At 51.1% G+C, this 21471-nt stretch overlaps 1 protein-coding gene across 1 annotated transcript in view; it reads right to left on the bottom strand.

Moving 5' to 3' along the window:
* DENND2A (DENN domain containing 2A) overlaps positions 1 to 21471 on the bottom strand; it is a 49753-nt gene that overhangs the window by 13572 nt on the left and 14710 nt on the right. Inside the window, exons 3-11 of the mRNA XM_004382450.1 lie at positions 18273 to 18394; positions 17894 to 17896; positions 13901 to 14098; positions 12459 to 12552; positions 11921 to 11971; positions 10516 to 10703; positions 8693 to 8802; positions 7400 to 7469; positions 1857 to 1934 (exon numbers count right to left, since the gene is read on the bottom strand). Coding sequence (XP_004382507.1) covers positions 1857 to 1934; positions 7400 to 7469; positions 8693 to 8802; positions 10516 to 10703; positions 11921 to 11971; positions 12459 to 12552; positions 13901 to 14098; positions 17894 to 17896; positions 18273 to 18394 — 914 coding nt within the window. The remainder of the gene's footprint in view (positions 1 to 1856; positions 1935 to 7399; positions 7470 to 8692; positions 8803 to 10515; positions 10704 to 11920; positions 11972 to 12458; positions 12553 to 13900; positions 14099 to 17893; positions 17897 to 18272; positions 18395 to 21471) is intronic.

Raw genomic sequence — 21471 nt, 5'->3', positions numbered from 1 at the left:
TGGGCCCCGGGAGACCTGCCCTAGGGCCCTGCTGTCCTCTGCCCGCACCAGGAGAAGAGCAGGCCTGGGCCCCGGGAGACCTGCCCTAGGGCCCTGCTGTCCTCTGCCCGCACCAGGAGAAGAACAGGCCTGGGCCCCGGGAGACCTGCCCTAGGGCCCTGCTGTCCTCTGCCCGCACCAGGAGAAGAGCAGGCCTGGGCCCCAGGAGACCTGCCCTAGGGCCCTGCTGTCCTCTGCCCGCACCAGGAGAAGAACAGGCCCGGGCCCTGGGCATGGGGGCAATGGAGGAGACTGAGACCCGACCTGGAGCCTAACGCAGGGATCTGCCAGCCGCCATCAGCCCAGCCCATCTGAGTTGCAGACACACGCGTGAGCCCGGCGGAGGGCAGCAGACCAGAGCCCGCTGACCCACACATCTGGGAGAATGGACCAGTGCCGCTCTGAGCCGCTGAGCTCTGGAGTGGGTGGTTACCCCGCACCACTGTGGCAACAGTGAACTGATACCCTTTCTTCAGTGATCCCGAGAGCTGCTCTTCTCATCCAGGCTTCCTTTCTGCTCCAAAGGACACTTTGCGGTTCTCATCAGCCTTGCTCCACACCAGGAAAGAGCCTGGGCTCCTGGGATCAGTGAGCTAAAGCTCCGGTTCTGCCCGGATAGTTGCTGCGTGTCTTTAGCAAGCCACGGCACCACGCTGCTAAAACGCGTCCAGTCACAAAACCGACATGAAGAAACTGGGCCGTGCATGCCACAAGGACATCGGCAGGGTTGCTTGCTCTGCGTCCAATACCCATGACAGAGCAATGAAGCAGATGCGGGTTCCAAAGCCCCTCTTGGTGCCGGCCCTCAAAGGAGCTCTCACTTCCCATTCCTCAACAACAAGGGCTGGGACCTGCAGCCTCACCTTTGCTTTTAAACAAGCCCGCATGACGACTGGCACGGGCAGCATACAGAACTGGGCCAGAGCTTGTCAATGGCCAGCTTCTGCGTGAAATGACTACCTTCCTAGGTGAGGTGCGGGTGGAGCGGAGGGAGGGCCGGGACCCAGGTATGCCCAAGAGCATGATAGGATTCCCGCTCACTGGATGCGTACAGAAGCCCAAGCTCCCCGCTCATTGGATGCGTACAGAAGCCCGAGCTCTGCCACGGCAGGAGTGCGCCCTGCACAGGAAATGCTTCTCGAAAGTGCTGCTTACTCCAGCAGATAGCAGAGACCTCACAGAGAAAGCTCAGACTACAGAGAAAACCCCAAGAAGGACCTGCAATAAATGTATGTGTTAGATCACCCATGAAGTCTGGCTAAGGTGGGAAAGGAATGTTGGATTAGATCCAATTTTTGAGATGAGCATCATATAGGATAGTGATTCTCGGCTGCACACCAATCCAGAACTCTGGGGTGGAGGGGCTGATTTGATACGGCAGCTCTTAAGTCTTGATATATTTGCTTGATTTCCAGAAAGGAGAGCCAATTATATAAGAACTGTGATAGCTCTGGAGCACTACTGAACTAATACGCCTCACATACACACACATCTAAACATAAACAAAATCAGAGTGGCCTTTTTGACAAAGACAAGACTCAGATGAAGGAAAGCAAAGCACCCCTACACCCTGGGAGGACCCTCTGCCCTCCCCCGCAACCCTCGCCCCCACCTTCTGTCCTGGCCTCCACCAGCTCTCATCCCCAGACCAACAACAAGCAAGGAGAGGCGGCAGTGAGGACAGCAGTGAAGAACAGGGGAGGAAAACAGGCAGAGAGTAAGATTCTTTTATAAAAGGGCCAGGAGCTGGGGGTCTCCTGTCTCCTCCCAGGCCCTGCCTCCCCTCCTCCCTCCTGTCTCGGAGGCTGTGTTCTCACCTTGGAGAAGAGGCTGAAGCAGCTCAGACGGCTCACGATGCAGTAGACTTCAGGCAGGCGCTTCCCTTTGCCACCAGGCTTTTGGGAGAGAAGCATAAGGAAATCCTGTGTTACCAGCCCCAGGGAAGGATAGAACTGGACGTTTCTGCATGCCTGCTGTTACGGATTGAATTGTGTCCCCCAAAAATCTGTGTTGGAAATCCTAACCTTTATGCCTGTGGTTACAGGAGCCCTGGTGGCCCAATAGTTAAGTGCTCAGTCACTAACTGAAAGTTGGTGGTTCAAACCCACTGACGGTTCCTGGTGATCTGCTCTGGTAAAGATTACAGCCTAGGAAACCCTGTGGGGCAGTTCTACTCGGCCACATGGCGTCATTATGAGTTGGAACTGACTTGATGGAAATGGGTTTGGTTTTTCGGTCTGGTTTACATCTGTGGTTATAATCCCATTTGGGAATGGGTTTTCTTCATTATGTTAATGAGGCAGTATTAGTGTAGGGTGTGTCTTAAATCAATCTCCTGAGACATAAAAGAGCAGATTAAGCAAAAAAGCAGAGATGGGGGAAGACAAATGCCAAGCCACATGAAGATCACCAAGGAACAAGGATCCTCTCCCAGAGCCAACAGAGAGAGCACCTTCCCCTAGAGCTGGTGCCCTGAATTTGGACATCTAGCTTCCTAAACTGTGAGAAAATAAATTTCTGCTTGTGAAAGCCCCTCCCTTGTGGTATTCCTGTTAGAGCAGCACTGGGAGACTAAGACGCAGCTATGTGCCAGATGTTTCCATACACTCTAGCTTTTGAAAACCCAGCGAGGTAAGTAAGTACCAATGCCCTCACTTTATAGGTGGGAAGAAATTCTGGTCGTACAATTTATTCATTTCCATTTTCCCAAAGGGCCCAAGTCAAGGGTATGGTGCACACCAAAACAAAAGAAAACCTACTACCATTGAGTTGATTCCGACTCATAGCAACCTTACAGGACAGAGTAGAACTGCCCCATAGAATTTCCAAGGAGCAGGTGGTAGATTTGAACAGCCAACCTTTTGGTTAGCAGCCATTGCTTTTAACCACTGTGCCACCAGGGCTCCGCAGTGCACACAGTAGGTGCTTAATATGTCCAACAGAACCAGAAAGTAATGAAGCTTACCTTGTTTACCCCGTCACTGCAGTTCCTCTCAGGGAGTTACCTCAAGACTGTATGTTTATTATAATGATAATTCCAAATCAGAAACCATTTCTGAAAACCCTTTTTGGACACTGACTTTTAAGCTAATTTTCAAATCAGAAAGAAAATCAATCTTCATATCTTGGCTCTAAAGTAATTTTTATCAACAAAAATTATTATCCCACTTGATTTATACCAGGTATTCAGGGACGGTTCAACATTAGAAAAACAATGCAATCTATTACATAAATAAAAAAGACAAGAACCACATGATCTTATCAATCGATGCAGAAAAGGCATTTGACAAAGTCCAACACCCATTCATGATAAAAACTCTCAATAAAATAGGAATAGAAGGGAAATTCCTCAACATAATTAAGGGCATTTATACAAAGTCAACATCATCCTAAATGGAGAGAGTTTGAAAGCATTGCCCTTGAGAACCGGAACCAGACAAGGATGCCCTTTATCACCACTCTTATTCAATGTTGTGCTGGAGGTCTTAGCCAGAGCAATTAGGCTAGAAAAAGAAATAAAGGCATCCAAATTGGTAAGGAAGGAGTAAAAGTATCTCTATTTGCAGATGATATGATCTTATACACAGAAAACCCTAAAGAATCCCAAGAAAACTACTGGAACTAATAGAAGACTTCAGCAAAGTATCAGGATACAAGATAAACATACAAAAATCAGTTGGATTCCTTTACACCAACAAAGAGAACTTCCAAGAGGAAATCACCAAACGAATGCCATTTACAATAGCCCCCAAGAAGATAAAATGTTTAGGAATAAATCTAACCAGAGACATAAAAGACCTATACAATGAAAACTACAAGACACTATTGGAAGAAACCAAAAGAGACCTGCATAAGTGGAAAAACATACCTTGCTCATGGATAGGAAGACTCAACAATGTGAAAATGTCAATTGTACCCAAAGCAATTTACAGATACGATACAGTCCTGATCCAAATTCCACTGCCATTTTTTAATTAGATGGAGAAACAAATCACCAATTTCATATGGAAAAGGAAGAGGGCCCAGATAAGTAAAGCACTACTGAAGAAGAAGAACAAGGTGGGAGGCCTCACACTACCTGATTTCAGAACCTATTATACCGCCATCGTAGTCAAAACAGCTTGGTACTGGTACAACAACAGATACATAGACCAATGGAACAGGAGTGAGAATCCAGACATAAATTCATCCACCTGTGAACAGCTGATATTTGACAAAGGCCCAAAGTCCATTAATTGGGGAAAAGACAGTCTCTTCAACAAATGGTGCTGGCATAACTGGATATCCATCTGCAAAAAACTGAAACATGACCCATACCTTACACCATGCACAAAAACTAACTCAAAATGGATCAAAGACCTAAATATAAAATCGAAAACTATAAAGATCATGAAAGAAAAAATAGGGACAATGCTAGGAGCCCTAATATATGGCATAAGCACAATATGAACCATAAGTAACAATGCACAAGCACCAGAAGAGAGACTAGATAACTGGGAGCTCATAAATATCAAACACTTATGCTCACAAAAAGACTTCACCAAAAGAGTCAAAAGATAACCTACAAACTGGGAATAAATTTTTGGCTATGACAAATCTGATCCGTGTCTAATCTCTAAAATCTACAAGATACTGCAAAACCTCAACAACAAAAAGACAAATAACCCAATTAAAAAATGGGCAAAGGATATGAACAGGTACTTCACCAAAGAAGACATTCAGGTGGCTAACAGACACATGAAGAAATGCTCACCATCATTAGCCATTAGACAAATGCAAATCAGAACTACAATGAGATACCATCTTACCCCAACGAGGCTAGCATTAATCTAAAAACAGAAAATAATAAATGCTGGAGAGGTTGTGGAGAGACTGGAACACTTATACACTGTTGGTGGAAATGTAAAATGGTACAACTACTTTGGAAATTGATTTGGCACTTCCTTAAAAAGCTAGATATAGAAGTACCATACAATCTAGCAATCCCGCTCCTTGGAATATATCCTAGAAAAATAAGAGCCGTCACATGAATAGATATATACACACCCATGTTCATTGCAGCACTGTTCATGACAGCAAAAAGATGGAAACAACGTAGGTGCCCATCAACGGACAAATGGATAAACAAATTATGGTATATTCACACAGTGGAATACTACGCAACGATAAAGAACAACGATGAAGCTGTGAAACATAACATGGAGGAATCTGGAGGACATTATGCTGAGTGAATTTAGTCCGTCACAGGAGGACAAGTATTGTATAAGATCACTATTATAAGAACTCAAGAAAAGATTTAAACACAGAAGAAAACATTCTTTGATGGTTACGAGGGTGGAGAGAGAGGGTGAGGGTTATTCACTAATTAGATAGTAGACAAGAATTATCTTAGGTGAAGGGAAGGACAGCACACACTACAGGGGAAGTCAGCAAAACGGGACTAAACCAAAGCTAAGAAGTTTCCTGAATACAATCAAACACTTCGAGGGACAGAGCAGCAGGGGTGGGGGTCTGGGGACCATGGTTTCAGGTGACATCTAGGTCACCTGGCATAACAAAGCTTATTAAGAAAATGTTCTGCATCCTACATTGGTAAGTGGCATCTGGGGTCTTAAAAGCTAGCAAGTGGCCATCTAAGATGCATCAATTGGTCCCAACCACCTTGACTAAAGGAGAATGAAGAACATCAAAGAGACAAGGAAAGTATTAGCCCAAGAGACAGAAAGGGCCACATAAACCAGAGAATCCATCAGCCTGAGACCAGAAGAACTGGATGGTGGCCGGCTACCACCAATGACCTCCCTGACAGGGAACACAACAGAGAGTCCCTGATGGAACGGGGGAAAGGTGGGATGCAGAACTCAAATTCTAGTAAATTAATGGTCTGACTGAGACTGGAGGAACCCTGGAAAGCATCATCCCCGGACTCTCTGTCAACCCAGAACTAAAACAATTACTGAGGCCAACTCTTCAGACAAAGATTGGACTGGACTGTGGGACATAAAATGACACTCGTGAAAAGTGTGCTTCTTAGCTCAAGTGGGTACATGAGACTAAATGGGCAGCTTCTGTCCGGAGGTGAGATGGGAAGGCAGAGAGGGTTAGAAGCTGGGTGAATGGACAGGGAAATCAGGGGTGTAAAGGAGGAGTGTGCTGTCACAGTATAGGGAGAGCAATTAGGGTCACATAACAATGCATGTATAAATTTTTGTATGAGAGACTAACTTGAATTGTAAACTTTGCTTAAACAACAAGGATAAAAAAAAATAAAAAAAGGAAAAAAATTATTATCCCAATTAATTGTTTCAACTATAGCCATACTTTGAATTCATTCATTCATTCAACAAATATTTCTTGAACACCTACTACATGCCATGCACAGTACTTTAAATTATATATCAGCCTATTTCTAAGACTCAAATACACTGAGTGGAAAAAGATTTGCCACTGTGGCAGATTTTCAAAAGATCAGGCCTCAAAAAAAGGTTCTAAAATAATCATTTCACTGGAGTAAATGTCTGGCTTTTAAAGGTGACTGTTTTAAAGGATAAACTCCGGAATTATCTGAATTATGAGCAATAAAACCATCCTTCTTCTGCCCTAAGCAAACATTATGAATGCCCTCGTTAAGCTCTTGGGGTCTATTTGGCATGTTTTATTATAAAGGACATTTGGGTTAAGGAGAAAAAGTCTTTTATTTGATGAGGGTAATGACAGAGGAAGTATTTTCTTTCCAAAGGAGAAAAAAACCCAAACCAGTTGCTGTTGAGTTGATTCCGACTCCAACTCACAGTGACCCCATGAGTGTCAAAGTACAACTGTGCTCTATAGGGTTTTCAGTGGCTGATTTTCCAGAAGCAGATCACCAGGCTTTTCTTCTGAGGTGCCTCTGCGTGGACTCGAACCCCTAACCTTTCGGTTAGCACCCATATTAACCATTTGTACCACCCAGGGACTCTGAAGGAGACAGGCACTATTCCCATCTACTAATAAGACTCAAAACCAAAAAACCCACTGCCGTCGAGTCGACTGTGACTCATAGCGACCCCACAGGGTTTCCAAGGCTGTAAATCTCCACGGAGGCGGACTGCCACATCTTTCTCCCATGGAGCCACTGGTGGTTTCAAACTGCTGACCTTTTGGTTAGCAGGCAATTGCTTTAACCACTGCGCCACCAGGGCTCCTAATAAGACTCAGGTGAGTTCCAAAATCTCTTCCTGTGTTTTTAACCACCTGATTAGCCTGCCACCCTCCTGCGTCTCTCTTGCCCACCGTGGAGAAATCTCAGACTCTGGTGACTCGGAAGCCAGGCCTGGTTCTCCAGGTTGCTCCTGACGGCTGAAAAACGAGGCGCGCTCACCAGCAGCCTTCGGCAGTACCCAAACCTTCTGCTCCCGTCTTCTCCAGTCAGGACAAATGAGAACGTCTCGCTGTGGTTGGAGAAGAAGAGCATTACGAAGCAGAGCCAAGCACAGCCATGGTGCCATCATGCACTGGGCGTCATGGGAACCAGGGGCATCTGGAGGTGCCGCCACCGAAAAGGCCGCTCCTGGTCCTGCTTGTCCACCCTGTGCTGGGACTTGTCACCTATGGCTCTGGAGTGTACATCGGGACGGGGAGATGTAAAATGTCACCCGTCCTCAGAGGAAGTGAGGGATGCTTTTTCACCCCGAGCAGTTCTGAAGCTCTCAGAGAACTCCAATACCTGGGCTGGTCCCTGACTCAGCTTCCATTGTGCTGAAGAGGGAGGGTCTGTGGTGCTGCCTCGGTGGGCTAAGGGGGAGGTGGCTTTGCTGAGCAAGGGTGTGGCTGGGAGGGAGCAGGTGACGATGGGACAGCTCTGGGGCCCTCTTGGGACTGCCCTGTGCGCCCCACCCCACCCCCGGCACGGGCTCTACTGAGTGACCCAGAGCTTGGACTGCCCGTAAAGACCGCTGGGCCAACTTCCAGGGACGTGGCGTCCCTCCCACACTTGGGTTGCGCAGCCAACTGGGTTTGGTCAGATGCTGAACCATCTGGAGATGAAACGCTGCCCCTGACAACATGGCTAATGCAGAAATGGGGACTCATCAAACGCTGAGTCCCAGCTGGGTGGGCTGATGAAGGACGTGCTCAGGGGCACCGGGGAAGTCTGGGTGACAGCAAGGCTCCCTAACCCTCCCCAGACTGAGAATAACCCCACAACTGCCCTTCACGGCGCCTAGGAAGAAACACATTCCTGGTGAGCAGAGGGCTGGTACTGCAGCAGACTGAGCAAGGCGGCTCTGAGCTTCAGGGGAGGTTTAAGAACATCGGTGGGGGACCCCTGCCCCCGTTCCCTCCAGCCAGGCCCAGCAGGGGTGCTGTGGGGCAGGGATGACTGGTGGGCTGCCACCTATGCCCCATCATTCTCGTCCCCATCTTTGGGGCGGGGAGGGAGAGACCAGCCCCCTCCATTCTTGTCCCTATCTTTGGGGTGCGGGACACCGGCTCCCCCACTCTTGTCTCCGTCTTTGGGGTGGGAGACACCAGCTCCCCAATTCCTGTGTCTGTCTTTGGGGTGGGGAGGGAGGAGCTAGCTCCCCCATTGTCGTCTCTGTCTTTGGGGCAGGGAGGGAGAGGCCAGCCCCCCGACTATCGTCTCTGGGGTAGGGGGGCCGAGGCCGCTGCGTACCTGGTGAACTGCTGGACCGGAGCCCAGTCCTTGGCATCAGGGAAACAGAACTGAGGGATGGCCTTCAGCTGGTCCTCAGCCTCCCGCATGAACTTGAATGACTTCTCCAGCTGTAGGGAGAAGGTGTGAGAAGGATGGAGAATAAGCCCAGCATGGGAGACTGCCCCCTTAGTGCCTCCCTTGGGAGGGGTTTGCAACTTAGTCCACTAGAGCCCTTCCCCCTCCCCATGAAGTTCCAACTATGGTTTTAGGGGAGAAGTTGCGAGAAAAAAAACAGGCTGCTTTAGAGAAAAGTTCCCTATGCCTTCCGTGTTGCCACAGAGTCGATTCTGACTGATAGTGACCCTATGGGTCAGCATATAACTGTCCCACAGGGTTTCCAAGGCTGTAATCTTTATACAAGCAGACTGCCCCACCTTTCTCCCACAGAGCAGCTGGTGGGTTTGAACCACCGACCTTTCAGTCAGCAGCTGAGTGTCTAACCACTGCACCACCAGGTCTCCTTTCCCTATGCCTAACAATCTGGAATGCAACTATTTCAATCAACATGGAAAAGCGGGCACAGCAATCTCTTCCAAATTGGAGGCTCATGAGTCTGGAAGGCAGCGCCTCATTGGGTCCCCCCAACCTGCGTCCCAGGCAGAGACTGTACAGCAGCACATCCCAGTGAGCACGCAGCGAAACCCAGCTACTGTCAGAGCTGCTGAGTGTCAGAACGAGGAGCGGCCCCAGGCGTCACGGTCGGACAGCCTTGTTTCAGAGCTCAGGGAACTAGCCCTGACATGCCAAGTGATCTGTCACCGATCACATAACTAGTGACAGAGCCAGCAATACAAACCATCATCTGTCTCTGACATCCAGTACCCAGCACAGTCCCCGACACGTCATAGCCTGCAGGAATATGTTTTGTTCATCTTTGTGACGCCCTGGGGCCAACCAAGCAGGAAGCCGCCCGCAGGTTACAGGGTCTCAGTTAACTCTGGCTGAGCGGAGTTAGAATGTGGCAGGAACTCTTGAGCGCTCAAGTCAGAGATGAAGGATCATCTGTCATCCCCGGCCATGCCACCCGAGGCTGTACTGTGGGCCATTTTATTTTAGGCTCCATGAGCTGACACAGGGCAAAGCCAGGTCCCCGTAACCGTGAGCCGTGGTGGGACAGATCAGGGTTCTCCTGCACACATACATGGAGACACACCGTGTGCACATACATGTGTAACACAGATGCAGAGGTGAGCCCACCGAGGGAGAGTGGTGTGCCGACGGGGCAGGGGAGGGCTTCCCAGGATGGCTGTGAGGAGACGTGGCTGGATGTGCAGCCGGGGAGAGACGCAGAGGGTGCGGGGTCAGCAAGGGGCTCCCCACTTTGAGTCCTTGACACTCTCGCCCCAAATTCTCCAGCAGCAGTGTTTTTCATCTAATATACCCTAGTTAGGCTCCAAGGAGACCTGGTGGCATAATGGTTAAGTGCTCAGCTGCTAACTTAAACGTTGGTGGTTTGAACCCACCCAACTGCTCCATGGAGAAAGGCCTGGCGATCTGCTCCCGTAAAGACTACAGCCTAGAACACCCTATGGGGACGTTCTACTCTGTCACATGGGGTCGCTATGAGTCAGAATCGACTGGACAGCGACGCGGAAGGCATAGGGAACTTTTCTCTAATACGGCCTGTTTTTTTCTCCCAACTTTTCCCCTAAAACCATAGTTTTAGGACCCATTTTCAAGGTTCTAGTGACGCTATGTGTCCTCAGCTCCCAGGCCTCCCTCAGCCTGTGAGCCACCAGGTGTAGCTGGAGGCTGGGTCCCCCATGGTGCGGTGCCCGTACCTTCGGAGGGAACTGCTGAGTGAGTTCCGGCACATAGGTGGCCCCCGCCTGCTTCTTGTGCAGTGAAACGACCACAAAGTACTCGAAGAGCTGCCTCTCCTGGTGCTCCAGCAGGTCCCGGTCCAGGGGCAGGTACCGAGGGGCCTGCTTCAGGCGGGCCTGCACGTGGACCAGGCGCTGGCTGTGAGCTGCGGGAGAGTGAGCCAGAGGATGACTCCCTGCCCGTCGGGAACGGCAGGGCTGAGAAAAGTGTTTCCACGCTAACAATGAGCATCAAACTCTTTCTTTGGGGTCCCTTCTAAAGCTCTGGGAGCAGCAGCATGCCAGGCTCAGGCTCTGCAGGGCGCGGGGTGCTGAGTGGGGGCGCTGCTCTGCAGGGTGTGGGGCGCTGAGCTGGGGTGCTCTGCCGGGCATAGGGTGTGGAGCCGGGGTGCTGCTCTGCAGGTCACAGGGCGCTGAGTGGGGGTGCTGCTCTGCAGGCTGTGGGGCATGGAGCCAGGGTGCTGCTTTGCAGAGCATGGGGTGCTAAGCTGGGGTGCTCTGCAGGGTATGGGGCGTGGAGCTGGGGTGCTGCTCTGCAGGGCGTAGAGCGTGGATCCCAGGGTGCTGCTCTGCGTGGCTTTGCCACCTAGACCTTGGGCCTTGGCTCTCAAAGGCTTGCCTTCATCTGTTGGGTGAGGAGGGACACTGACCCTGCCTCCTGCCCTCCCTGTCTTTCAGTGCCATGGGACGGAATCAGACCCCAGAGCTTCCGGAGTGGGGAGCACGGTGAGTATCCGTGTGCCTTGACTAGCAGCGCCCACCCACCACACACCTCCCCCAGCGACTGTGCACTGGAATGCACTTGCTCCATGTGCAAGATGGACGAGACAGGGCCACCGAGTGACAGCCCCCCACCCCCTCCAGCAGCCCTGGACATGGCTCCTTGGCTTTTCTGGGGTCTGGGAACAGTGGCCAGCTCACTGAAACCTAGACCAGGTCAGGGGGTTTTAGAGCCACAGGGACCTGCTTCACAACGACTTCAACTGACCAACAAGAACCCAGAGGCCCTGTGCCCTTCAGCGAGTCCCTGCAGATCCCAGAGCCCTGTGACAGGTATGGGGCCAGGCCACGGTCTCGGGCCTGCTGGACCAATGTCACGGCACCTTACCTACGAGGGACGCGTCGGGGGGTGGGGCAGGCACAGCAGGTGCCACCACCCTGGCTCTCTGCAGAGGGGTGTGGGCTCAGGGACAGTGCGGCCTCGCCCTGCTATGCTCGGGAGGGGCTGCCCTAAGCTCCTGGGGCCCTGCCGCCCCTCGGAGATGCGTGCCTGGACCACCCCACTCAGGTAAGGCCCTGGAAAGGCGGTCCGGGCAGTGGCCGAGTCACCCGCAGGCACCTTGCATGCAAGGGCTCTCCTTACCTTCCAGCTTCTCCTCGGTGTCACTGTCAGACTCACTGTTCTCATCTGTCACTGGACCAAGAGACAAGGAGGAAAGTTGCGAATGAGGTCTTTCACACAGCAAGCCCTACCGTGGCTGTGCAGCTCCAGGGCCTCCAGTTCAGAGAGTGTTTCCTTTCTCTCTGAATGTAATGTAGGCGAACTAGGTCTCTGCCCAGCGAAGTGCACTGCCAAGTTAACTCGGCTCCAGTTAAGGCGATATTTATGTTAAATGATACACTGAAAGGTGTTGGCCCATTCCATGCCTGCTAACGGGGAGGAGACCGCCCGGGTTGGGTCAGGTCAGGGCATGCAGGCTGGGTGGCTGGCCAGGGAGGGCCTGAGACTCGCCAGCCCAGGTGGAGCACCTGCCCAGCTCCCCCCGGCCCCCAGGACAGCACGGCTGAAAACAGACACATTTACAAGCACCATGTGTCCCCTCCTGGGAGTGGGGAGCTGGTGGCAGGAACACCAGGATGTGACTTCTGGGGACAGCAGGGGTGGTGGCAGGGAGGCCCACCTTTCCCTGAGCTGCTCTCGGCTGATTGGGACAGCCTCTTCACCCGCTTCTTCCCTCTCCGGGCCTCGTAGATGGCGTTGATCCGAAGCACCAGCTGCATACACAGAAGAGAAGCCGGTTAGCAGCCCCCTCCATGTGCCGCTGGGATTTCTGAGCTGCCCATTCCGTCCAGGAGGGCGGAGGGCTGGGGAGATGCTTCCCATGGGCATCTTCAAGTCATTCTTTTCCGCCAGACAGGGCCTGCCGGTCACCAACAGCTGAAGGACTTACCAGCCCTACTGCGCATGGCAGCTGCAGAGGCTGCTCCCCAGATCTGGGGTTGGGGAGGGAGCTGCTGTCCCAAAACAGAACCAGGACAGGAAAAGACAGCGGGAGGAAAACGTTCCCAGGCAGGGCCCCTCTGGTGGGAACCAGGCCAGAGAATGTCCTCACAGCTCCAGGGGAGGCAGGGGTCACGCTTGTCCGCAAGGGGCACCCGAAGAGCACACGCAGACACTCTGGGGCGTAGCCCATCACAGACGGCGCCTCCCCCACACCACAGCCTGCCCCCACTTCCTCCTCAGCCTTCACCATCTCCTGCACCGGGACAGCAGGCCTGCCTCAAAGGAAAACCTTTCTCTTGCATCTGACCAAAAAGGTGTGCAGTCAGTTTGATGGTTCGTCAGAAAGTTACACGTAGACCCACCATAGGACCCCGCAATTCCACTCCTAGGTATATACCCAAAAGACGTGAAAGCAGGGACGTAAAAAGATAGGCGTACACTCATGTTCACAGCGGCACCGGTCACAATAGCCAAAAGGTAGAAACAGCCCAAGTGGCCATCAACAGATGAATGGATCCACACAACGTGGTCCATCCATCCAGTGGGATATCATTCAGTTACGAAGAGAAACGAAGTTCGGCTACAAGCTACGACATGGATGAAGCTTGAAAACATTACACTGAGTGAAGGAAGTCGGACACAAAAAGGCAAATATGGTATGATCTCACGGAAATGAAGTACTTAGAACAGGCAAATAGATAAAGACAGAAAGTAGACTGGAGATGATCAGGGGCCAAGGGAAGTCACTGCTTAAGGGTACCGAGTCTTTGAGGTGATGAACAAGTTCTGGAGATGGACGATGGTGATGGCTGCCCAACACGGTGGATGTAATTAATGCTACTGAATTATACACTTACAAATGGGTAAAATGGCAAATTTTATGTTCCATCTAGTTTACCACTTAAGGCTGGGAGATGGACAGCTGAGAGGGCACCATAATTAACAGGACAAGGCCCCGACAGTGCAGGTCTGCTGCTCAGCGTCCAGTGGGCCTGCAGCCAGGCGGGCAGGAGCTGGTGATCCACCCTCTGGCCAGCTCCTTAGCAGCCCTCTCTGCAGGCAGGAGGAGGAGCGCACATCTGAATGTGAACAAGAGCCGGAGCTTGTCACGAGAGTTACCTTAGGTATCTTTCTCTTCTTCCGGCCATTCTGCGGGTCTCCAAGGTTGAAGAAGGTGTCATCGGGGCTGCTGGGAGTGGACGGGGGGCTGACCCGGGAAGGGGACCCGGTCCCGTCCCGATTCGGCTTCCGTGTGTCCAATAGCTTGAAGTTCCACCTCTCGGAATTGTGCCGGAAAAACACAGGCTTGGTCAAGGACTGCCATGGGGGAAGAAGAAACGAAGCGTCAGTGCAGAGGGGACACTGTGTGGCACCGGTGATGGGGACCCTGAGGTCATGGTGCATCGGTCCATCCATGCTAATCATTGCTCAGTAGACACTTATCATTCTATTGCAGAAAATTCGTGTGACAAAGGATGTGAATCTAGCCCAGTCTCTCTTTTTAGACAGGTGGGAATGACCTGCCTTGAACCCTGCCTGTAGAGATGAGGCCTTGTGGTAACCCCAGGCCTGCTGTGCCGGGAGTCACAGGGCCCACGCAGGACTGAGCCTGCCCTGCTGGCTGTGTGCCCCCAAACGGGCACGCCCCTCTCTGGGTCTCGGTGTCTCATTTCTAAAAGGAGCCTGTTTAAAGTCAAAAGGCAAGTAAAAAACAGGTTAAAAAAAAAATTACAACTTGTAACACAGAAAATAATTCATTTTCCTAATACCAGTTAGTAGTACTCGAGTCAACTCCAACTCATGGCGACCCCATGTGTCGGAACAGAACCGTGCTCTATGGGGTTTTCACTGGCTGGTTTTTTGGAAGTAGATTGCCGGACCTTTCTTCCAAGGTGCCTCTGGGTGGACTCAAACCTCCAACTTTTCAGTTAGCAGCCAAATGTGTTAACCAAAACGTTAATGGTCGAATCTACCCAGCGATGCCTTGAAAGAAAGGCCTGGCAATCTACTTCCGAAAACTCAGCCATCGAAAACCTCACAGAGCACAGCTCCACTCTGACACACACTGGGCTGCTGTGAGTTGGAACTGACGTGACAGCAAACGTGTGGTTTTCTGGTTTCCCATCGCCCCTTGGGAAAATCTGGTCAACAGATCTTCGCTTCTCCTGGGACCAGGCAGGGGCTAATTAAATGGAAATCCCAAAAGATGTCCGAGAAGACCTTTCTGTGGCTTGTGGCGGCTCCAGAGAGGAGGCAGACACAGAGGGACAGTTGCTGCAAGTTCCAACGCCCCAGATGTGGCCCAGATGTGGCCGATGCCCAGTGAATATTCAATGAGTCTAGTGAAGGAAGTCTGCAGCCATCCTCGGGCAGCACCAACCGGACCCCCGGCTGTGGAGAGCAGACTCGTGGTATGGACAGGGACCCGGTGGTGGCCACAGGGCCCAAGGCAGCCCACACATGTCGGTGGCCATCAGACACGGCCGGCACGTCACCGAACAGTGCTTAGCCTTTCTCTAGGGCGGCGGCATCTCATTCCAGTGCTTGCTGACTGACACCCACTGCACCTACCTGTCTTAGTGACAGAGGCCCTCGGTTTGCTCTGACCCCGTGGGAGTGGGCTCATAAGGGTGTATTTTCTGGTACTTGGGGGAGTGCCCCGCTCTGAATGTGGAGCGGCGGTGGGTGGCTGGTTCTCATAGTTCCTCAGGGGTGAGGCGGGTCCCTCCTGTGAAGGGGTGGCCACGTAGGACACAGAGGGGGGCAGGCTGCGTGGGGGACTCTCCGTCTCCTCCTAAGTCAGCCTTTCACAGGGTGGGTTCACTGTGGTAGGTCCAAAAAAAATCTGTTATTGTCGAGTCAACTTAGACTCATGGCGACCCCATGTGTATCAGGGTAAAACTGTGCTCCGCAGGGTTTTCGGTGGCTGATTTTTTTGGAAGTGGCTCGCCAGAACTTTCTTCCTAGGCCCCTCTGGGTGAACTTCCAACCTTTCAGTTAGCAGCCAAGTGTGTCAATTGTTTGTACCACCCAGGGACTAGGGGACATGAAGGATTTCGTAAATGGTGAAGACACCCATACGCCAAGGAAAACATAAACAGCTTCAAAGGCAAACAGAAACTATTTGCTAATAATCAGTTGTCCTGGGTTGTTCCTGAGGACACTTCCCATGCGAGAAGGAAAACGGAGTTCACTGGGCTTGGCAAGCCTTGCAATAGTGGTTTGGGTCTGTAAGACACACCCTCAGGGGCAGGCGAGGCCCACGATGGCTCCAGGAAGACTGGAGCAGGGCTGCTTGGGAAGAACCAGCAGAAAAGCCACCCTTGATGTGAAGACACCACCACCACCCCCTGCCAGGAAATGCTGACCCCATGCAGCCATGAGAGGAAGCTGGCGTCTTTCCCTACTGCAGACATATCCCTGCAGTGGGGCTTCAACCGCCACGCGCAGGCTGGGTTTGGCTTCATTTATTGAATTTCTCCACCGACTAGATATTGTACAATCACTACTGCTGCCAGGCCAATGGGAGACACAGAGAAACACAAAGAAACAGAACCTTGACGAGCTCACAATCTATGTGGGGAGATGTTTGTTCTTTAAGATACGTTAAAACCAAAAACCCATTACCGTTGAGTTGAGTCTGACTCACAGGGACCCTCTAGGACAGAGCAGAACTGCCCCGTAGGGTTTCCAGGCTGTCATCTTCAGGCTTGGAAACCCTACGGGGCAGTTCAAGCCCATGGGGCAGTTCTATCCTATCCTGTAGGGTCACTAGGAGTTGGAATTGACTCGACGGCAAGTTTGGTTTTTGGGAATCCCTACGGAAGCAAACTGCCACATCTTTCTCCTGCGGAACAAATGGTGCGTTCAGACTGCTGACCTTTTGGTTAGCAGCCAAGTGCTTAACCACTGCGCCACCAGGGCTCCTTTTAAGATACACTACGTGACTTACATCAGTTCAAATCATCAGTGTCAGCGATGTCATAGCAGTATACAATTTGGTGTGAAGTGAATGCTTTAGCCCACTGAGTGTCACCGGGAATCAGAGAGGAAGAAGTCCTGGGGCTGGGGCGGTCTGGGAAGCTTCCAGAGGGAGGCATGTTTGAGACAGTGGTCCAGCAAGAGCCGAGGGCAGAGGCCGAAATGACTTAGCACAGTGCCGGCAAATCACAGCCTGTCTGCCACCTGATTCTACAGCTTGTGAGCTAAGAACGGTTTTCACATTTTTCAATGGTTGACAATAAATAATATTTTGGGGCACAATTAAAATGATATAAAATGCAAAATTTCAGTGCCCATCAATAAAGTTTTATTGAAACACAGCCATGCTCATTTGTTTACACATTGTGGCTGCTCCCCACTACCATGGCAGGGTGGAGTAGATGGCAGTGCAGAGCTTGTACGAGCCACCAAGTTTGAAACGTTTACTCTCTGGCCCTTTACAGAAAGGGCTTGCACAGAACTAAAAAATTTCCAAGGCTAACTCTTCAGACAAAGATTGGACTGGACTGTGGGACATAAAGTGATACTCGTGAGGAGTGTGCCTCTTAGCTCAAGTAGATACATGAGACTAACTGGGCAGCACCTGTCCGGAGGTGAGATGAGAAGGCAGAGAGGGTCAGGAGCTGGTTGAACGGACATGGGATTTCCGAGGTGGAAAGGAGGAGTGTGCTGTCACAGTATGGGGAGAGCAATCAGGGTCACGTAACAATGTGTGTATCAATTTTTGTATGCGAGACTAACTTGAAATGTAAACTTTCACTTAAACTACAACAATAAAGGGGGATTAAAAAAAAAAGGACTTGCAGACTGCGGGCCTGTAATAGTGGAGGGGCAGTTAGCAGGTTCACCTGGAGGGGGGCTTTTGTCTGCAGGAACTGAGGGAGATCAGTAGTAATGGGGAGCCAGGGACCAGTCGTAATGGACCTTTAATGGCAGGCCTATGGACTCAGTACTGCAGGCAATGGGTCAGTACATCACCACGGACATGAATGCAGTTGTCGTACGTACAAGCGCATGGTACATCTCCAGGAGGTTCCAAAGGACACTCTGTACAGGGTCAGCCTCTCCCCTGGCCTTGTTGCTCAGTTCCCCTCCTCAGAAGGGAGACACTTGCTCACACATTCTCAGGGATTCTTACAGAGACAGGCTTGTACACACACAGACACGGATGAGACTGTACACGTACTCTCACATAAAGCCCCACCAATGGCCACGTACACTGCTCTACGCCATGCCTTCCGGTCTTGTCCCTTAGAGATTGTCCTTCTAACAGCATGGGTGTACCACAGTTTTTAGCCAGGTTGGGGAGGTTTCTGACCCAGGAGGTCTGTTAGGAAGTGTTGAGCAGTGGGGTTCCAGCAGACCTCGGGCGGCCGAGGTGAAGCGTCAGTGCTCAGCCGTGAGGTGGCCTGGACTTCCAAGGTACCCAGAACTCCAGGCTGCGTGCGCCATGACAGGGCCCTCCCGCCTCCGCTTCCCATGGGCTCACCTTGAGGGGTGTGTCGGGGATGGGAGAGGCGGGGGAACTAGGAAAGTTCGAGACGCGCTTTTTCTCTGGGCAGCGGCCACGCAACTCGACATCCTCGTACAGGCTTTCCTTCATCGGCAGATCTGTGGTCAAAGGCAACAAGTCAGCCACCTGGGACATCAGGGAATTTTTCCACATCCATTTTGGCTAAGGCCCCTGAGTCAACCCTTGTGAGGGTGTCTGTGGGGCAGCTTTCACTTTGTAAGGGACCCTGATCTTCATCTGGGTGACCACCTGGCTCCTGTTCTTAGCACCACAGGTTAACTCCACCCCCAGTTTCAGAGCTTCAGCCCATCTGTGCCCCCCAAACCCCACCTCGGGGTCAGCTCAGGAAGGGCCTATGTCCTGAGCCGATCAACACACGGCATTCCTCAGCTCTGAGGGAGGACACAGGACCCACGCTGGTCCACTCAGAGTGAACCCCAGAGTTCTGCTGTGACTTGTGGAACTCAGGCTCTCCTTCTCACTGGGTATGAATGTCGAGGTGTGCATTCCAGGACGCTAACAGCAGCCATCATTGGGGAGAGGGATCATGGGGGAGCCTGGTGAGAACGGAGCTCATACTGAGAAGAAAAAGCCAGTCACCGGGGCCAGCAAATCCCAAGTGCTTTCAGCCTGTGAGAGTGGCTTCTGCCCCCTGAACAGAAAAGACCCCCCACATGCACTGCTGAGCAAAGCCCAGAGTGCACACTCACTGTGGGCCTGGGACCCCCCTCCACTTCTAGGCAGGAGCCCATCTCCAGCAGCCTGAACACTGCGATTCAGACAGCCCACGGTGCAACCCGAGTCCCTGGGGGGTGCACAGGGTGAATGCCCTTGGCTGCTGTCATGGATTGAATTATGTCCCCCACAAAGTATCTGTCAACCTAGCTGGGTCATGATTCCCAGTAGTGTATGATTGTGTACCATTTTGTAATCTGATGTGATTTCCTTATGTGTTGTAAATCCTATTACTACGATGTAATAAGATGGATTAGTGGCAGTTATATTGATGCGATCTACAAGATTAGATAGTGTCTTAAGCCAATCTCTTCTGAGGTATAAAAGACAGAAGCAAGCAGAGAGACATGGGAACCTCATACCACAAAGAAAGCAGTGACGGGAGCAGAGCACGTCCTTTGGACCTGAAGTTCCTGCGCTGAGATGCTCCCAGACCAAGGGAAGACTGATGACAAGGAAGGACCTTCCTCCAGAGCTGCAAAGAGAGAAGGCCTTTCCCTGGAGCTGATGCCCTGAATTTGGACTTGTAGCCTACTAGACTGTGAGAGAATAAATTACTCTTTGTTAAAGCCATCCACTCGTGGTATTTCTGTTATCACAGCACTAGATGACTAACACAGAATTTGGTACTGGGAGTGGGGTGCGGCTCTAATAGATACCTACAATGTGGAAGCAGTTTTCAAACTGTGAATGGCAGCGGCAGAGGACCAACAGCAGCAGCACCAGGAGACCAGCATGAGACGGCACTGGGGCCGACCCACGGAGCGAGAGAGCTGAGTGCCTGTGCGCAGGAGGCTTCCTGGTGGAGTGGGGTGCCTCCGGGCACTTATCAGTGGAGCTACCAAGCTTTGCAACACTTGCCCCAGCAGGGCAGATGTGGGTGTGAAGCCCGAGAGCCCAGAGGCCACAGGAAGCAGAAGCTGAAGAGACAAGGGACACAGGAAGCTGAGCCGCCTCAGTCTCAAAAGATATGGCCAGGACCTCTGGGGTTTCAAAGGGTGGAAGCACGGCGTCTGGGGTGTCTAAGGGTGGAGATGCCACTCCGATGGACTAGAGGAATGGTGTACCTTAAAGCCAAGGGAGCAGAGTTGCCGTCCCATTGGGCCTGGAAGGCAGAGCTGAAGCCCAGGGCTGAGGGGCCTCCACTCTGAATTCGAAGAGTGTGGCCAATACCTAGCGTCACTGTGTAAATTGTCTCAGAGAGCAGAAGATTGTTTGCAAAGACTTGAGGGCTAATGCAATGTGTTCTGCCAACTTGCTTGGAGCCTGTTATGCCTTCTTTCCCTGCAATTTCTCCCATTTGTAATGGAAATGTCTAGCTTGGGCCTGTTCTGCCGTTGTACTTTGGAAGCAGATAACTTGTATTCTAGATTTCACAGATGAAGAGGAATTTTGTGGATTTTGGACTTGGAGTTAAGACTTTTGCTATGATATGAGATGAATATGTTGCAAGGACATGAATTTTGGGGGGCCAAAGGGTGGAATGTCATGAACTGAATTATGTCCTCCCAAAAATATATGTCAACCCGGCTGGGTGGGTCATGATTCCGAGTAGTGTATGATTGTGTACCATTTTGTAATCTGATGTGATTTCCTTATGTGTTATAAATCCTATCACTATGATGCAATAAGCTGGATTAGCGGCCATTATACTGATGAGGTCTACAAGATTAGATAGTGTCTTAACCCAATCTCGTACCACCAAGAAAGCAGCACCGCGAGCAAAGCGCGTCCTTTGGACCTGAGGTTCCTGTGCTGAGATGCTCCCAGACCAAGGGAAGACTGATGACAAGGACCTTCCTCTGGAGCTGACAGAGAGAGAAGGCCTTTCCCTGGAGCTGATGCCCTGAATTTGGACTTGTAGCCTACTAGACTGTAAGAGAATAAATTTCTCTTTGTTAAAGCCATCCACTTGTGGTATTTCTGCTATAGCAGCACTAGATGACTAAGACAGCTGCTAACCTCAAGGACGGAGGTTCAAGTCCACCCAGAGGCACATCAGAAGAAAGGCCTGGCAATCTACTTCCAAAAAATCAGCTACCGAAAACCCTATGGAGCATAGTTCCACTCTGACACACGTGGGGGTGCCATGAATCAGCGTCAACTCCACAGCAACTGGGTTTATTTATTTATTTTTATTGTACTTTAGATGAAGGTTTACAGCATAAATAGTTTCTCATTAAACAGGCAGTACGCATACTGTTTTATGACATTGGTTAACAACCCCAAGACATGTCAACACTCTCCCTTCTCAACCTTGGAGAACCTTTTTTTTGGTGAAAATATACATAGCCAAAGTTACACCATTTCAAAAGCTTCTACATGTACAATTCAGTGACATCGATTACATTCTTCCAGTTGTGCTGCTATTCTCACTATCCTTTTCCAAATTATTCCATCACCATTATCTTCAACTCCCTGGCCCCTAGGCTTCCCATCA

This window comes from Trichechus manatus, unplaced genomic scaffold (genome assembly GCF_000243295.1).
Source record: "Trichechus manatus latirostris isolate Lorelei unplaced genomic scaffold, TriManLat1.0 scaffold00093, whole genome shotgun sequence".
Classification (NCBI taxonomy): domain Eukaryota; kingdom Metazoa; phylum Chordata; class Mammalia; order Sirenia; family Trichechidae; genus Trichechus; species Trichechus manatus.
This window is presented reverse-complemented; position numbering and strand designations above follow the sequence as displayed.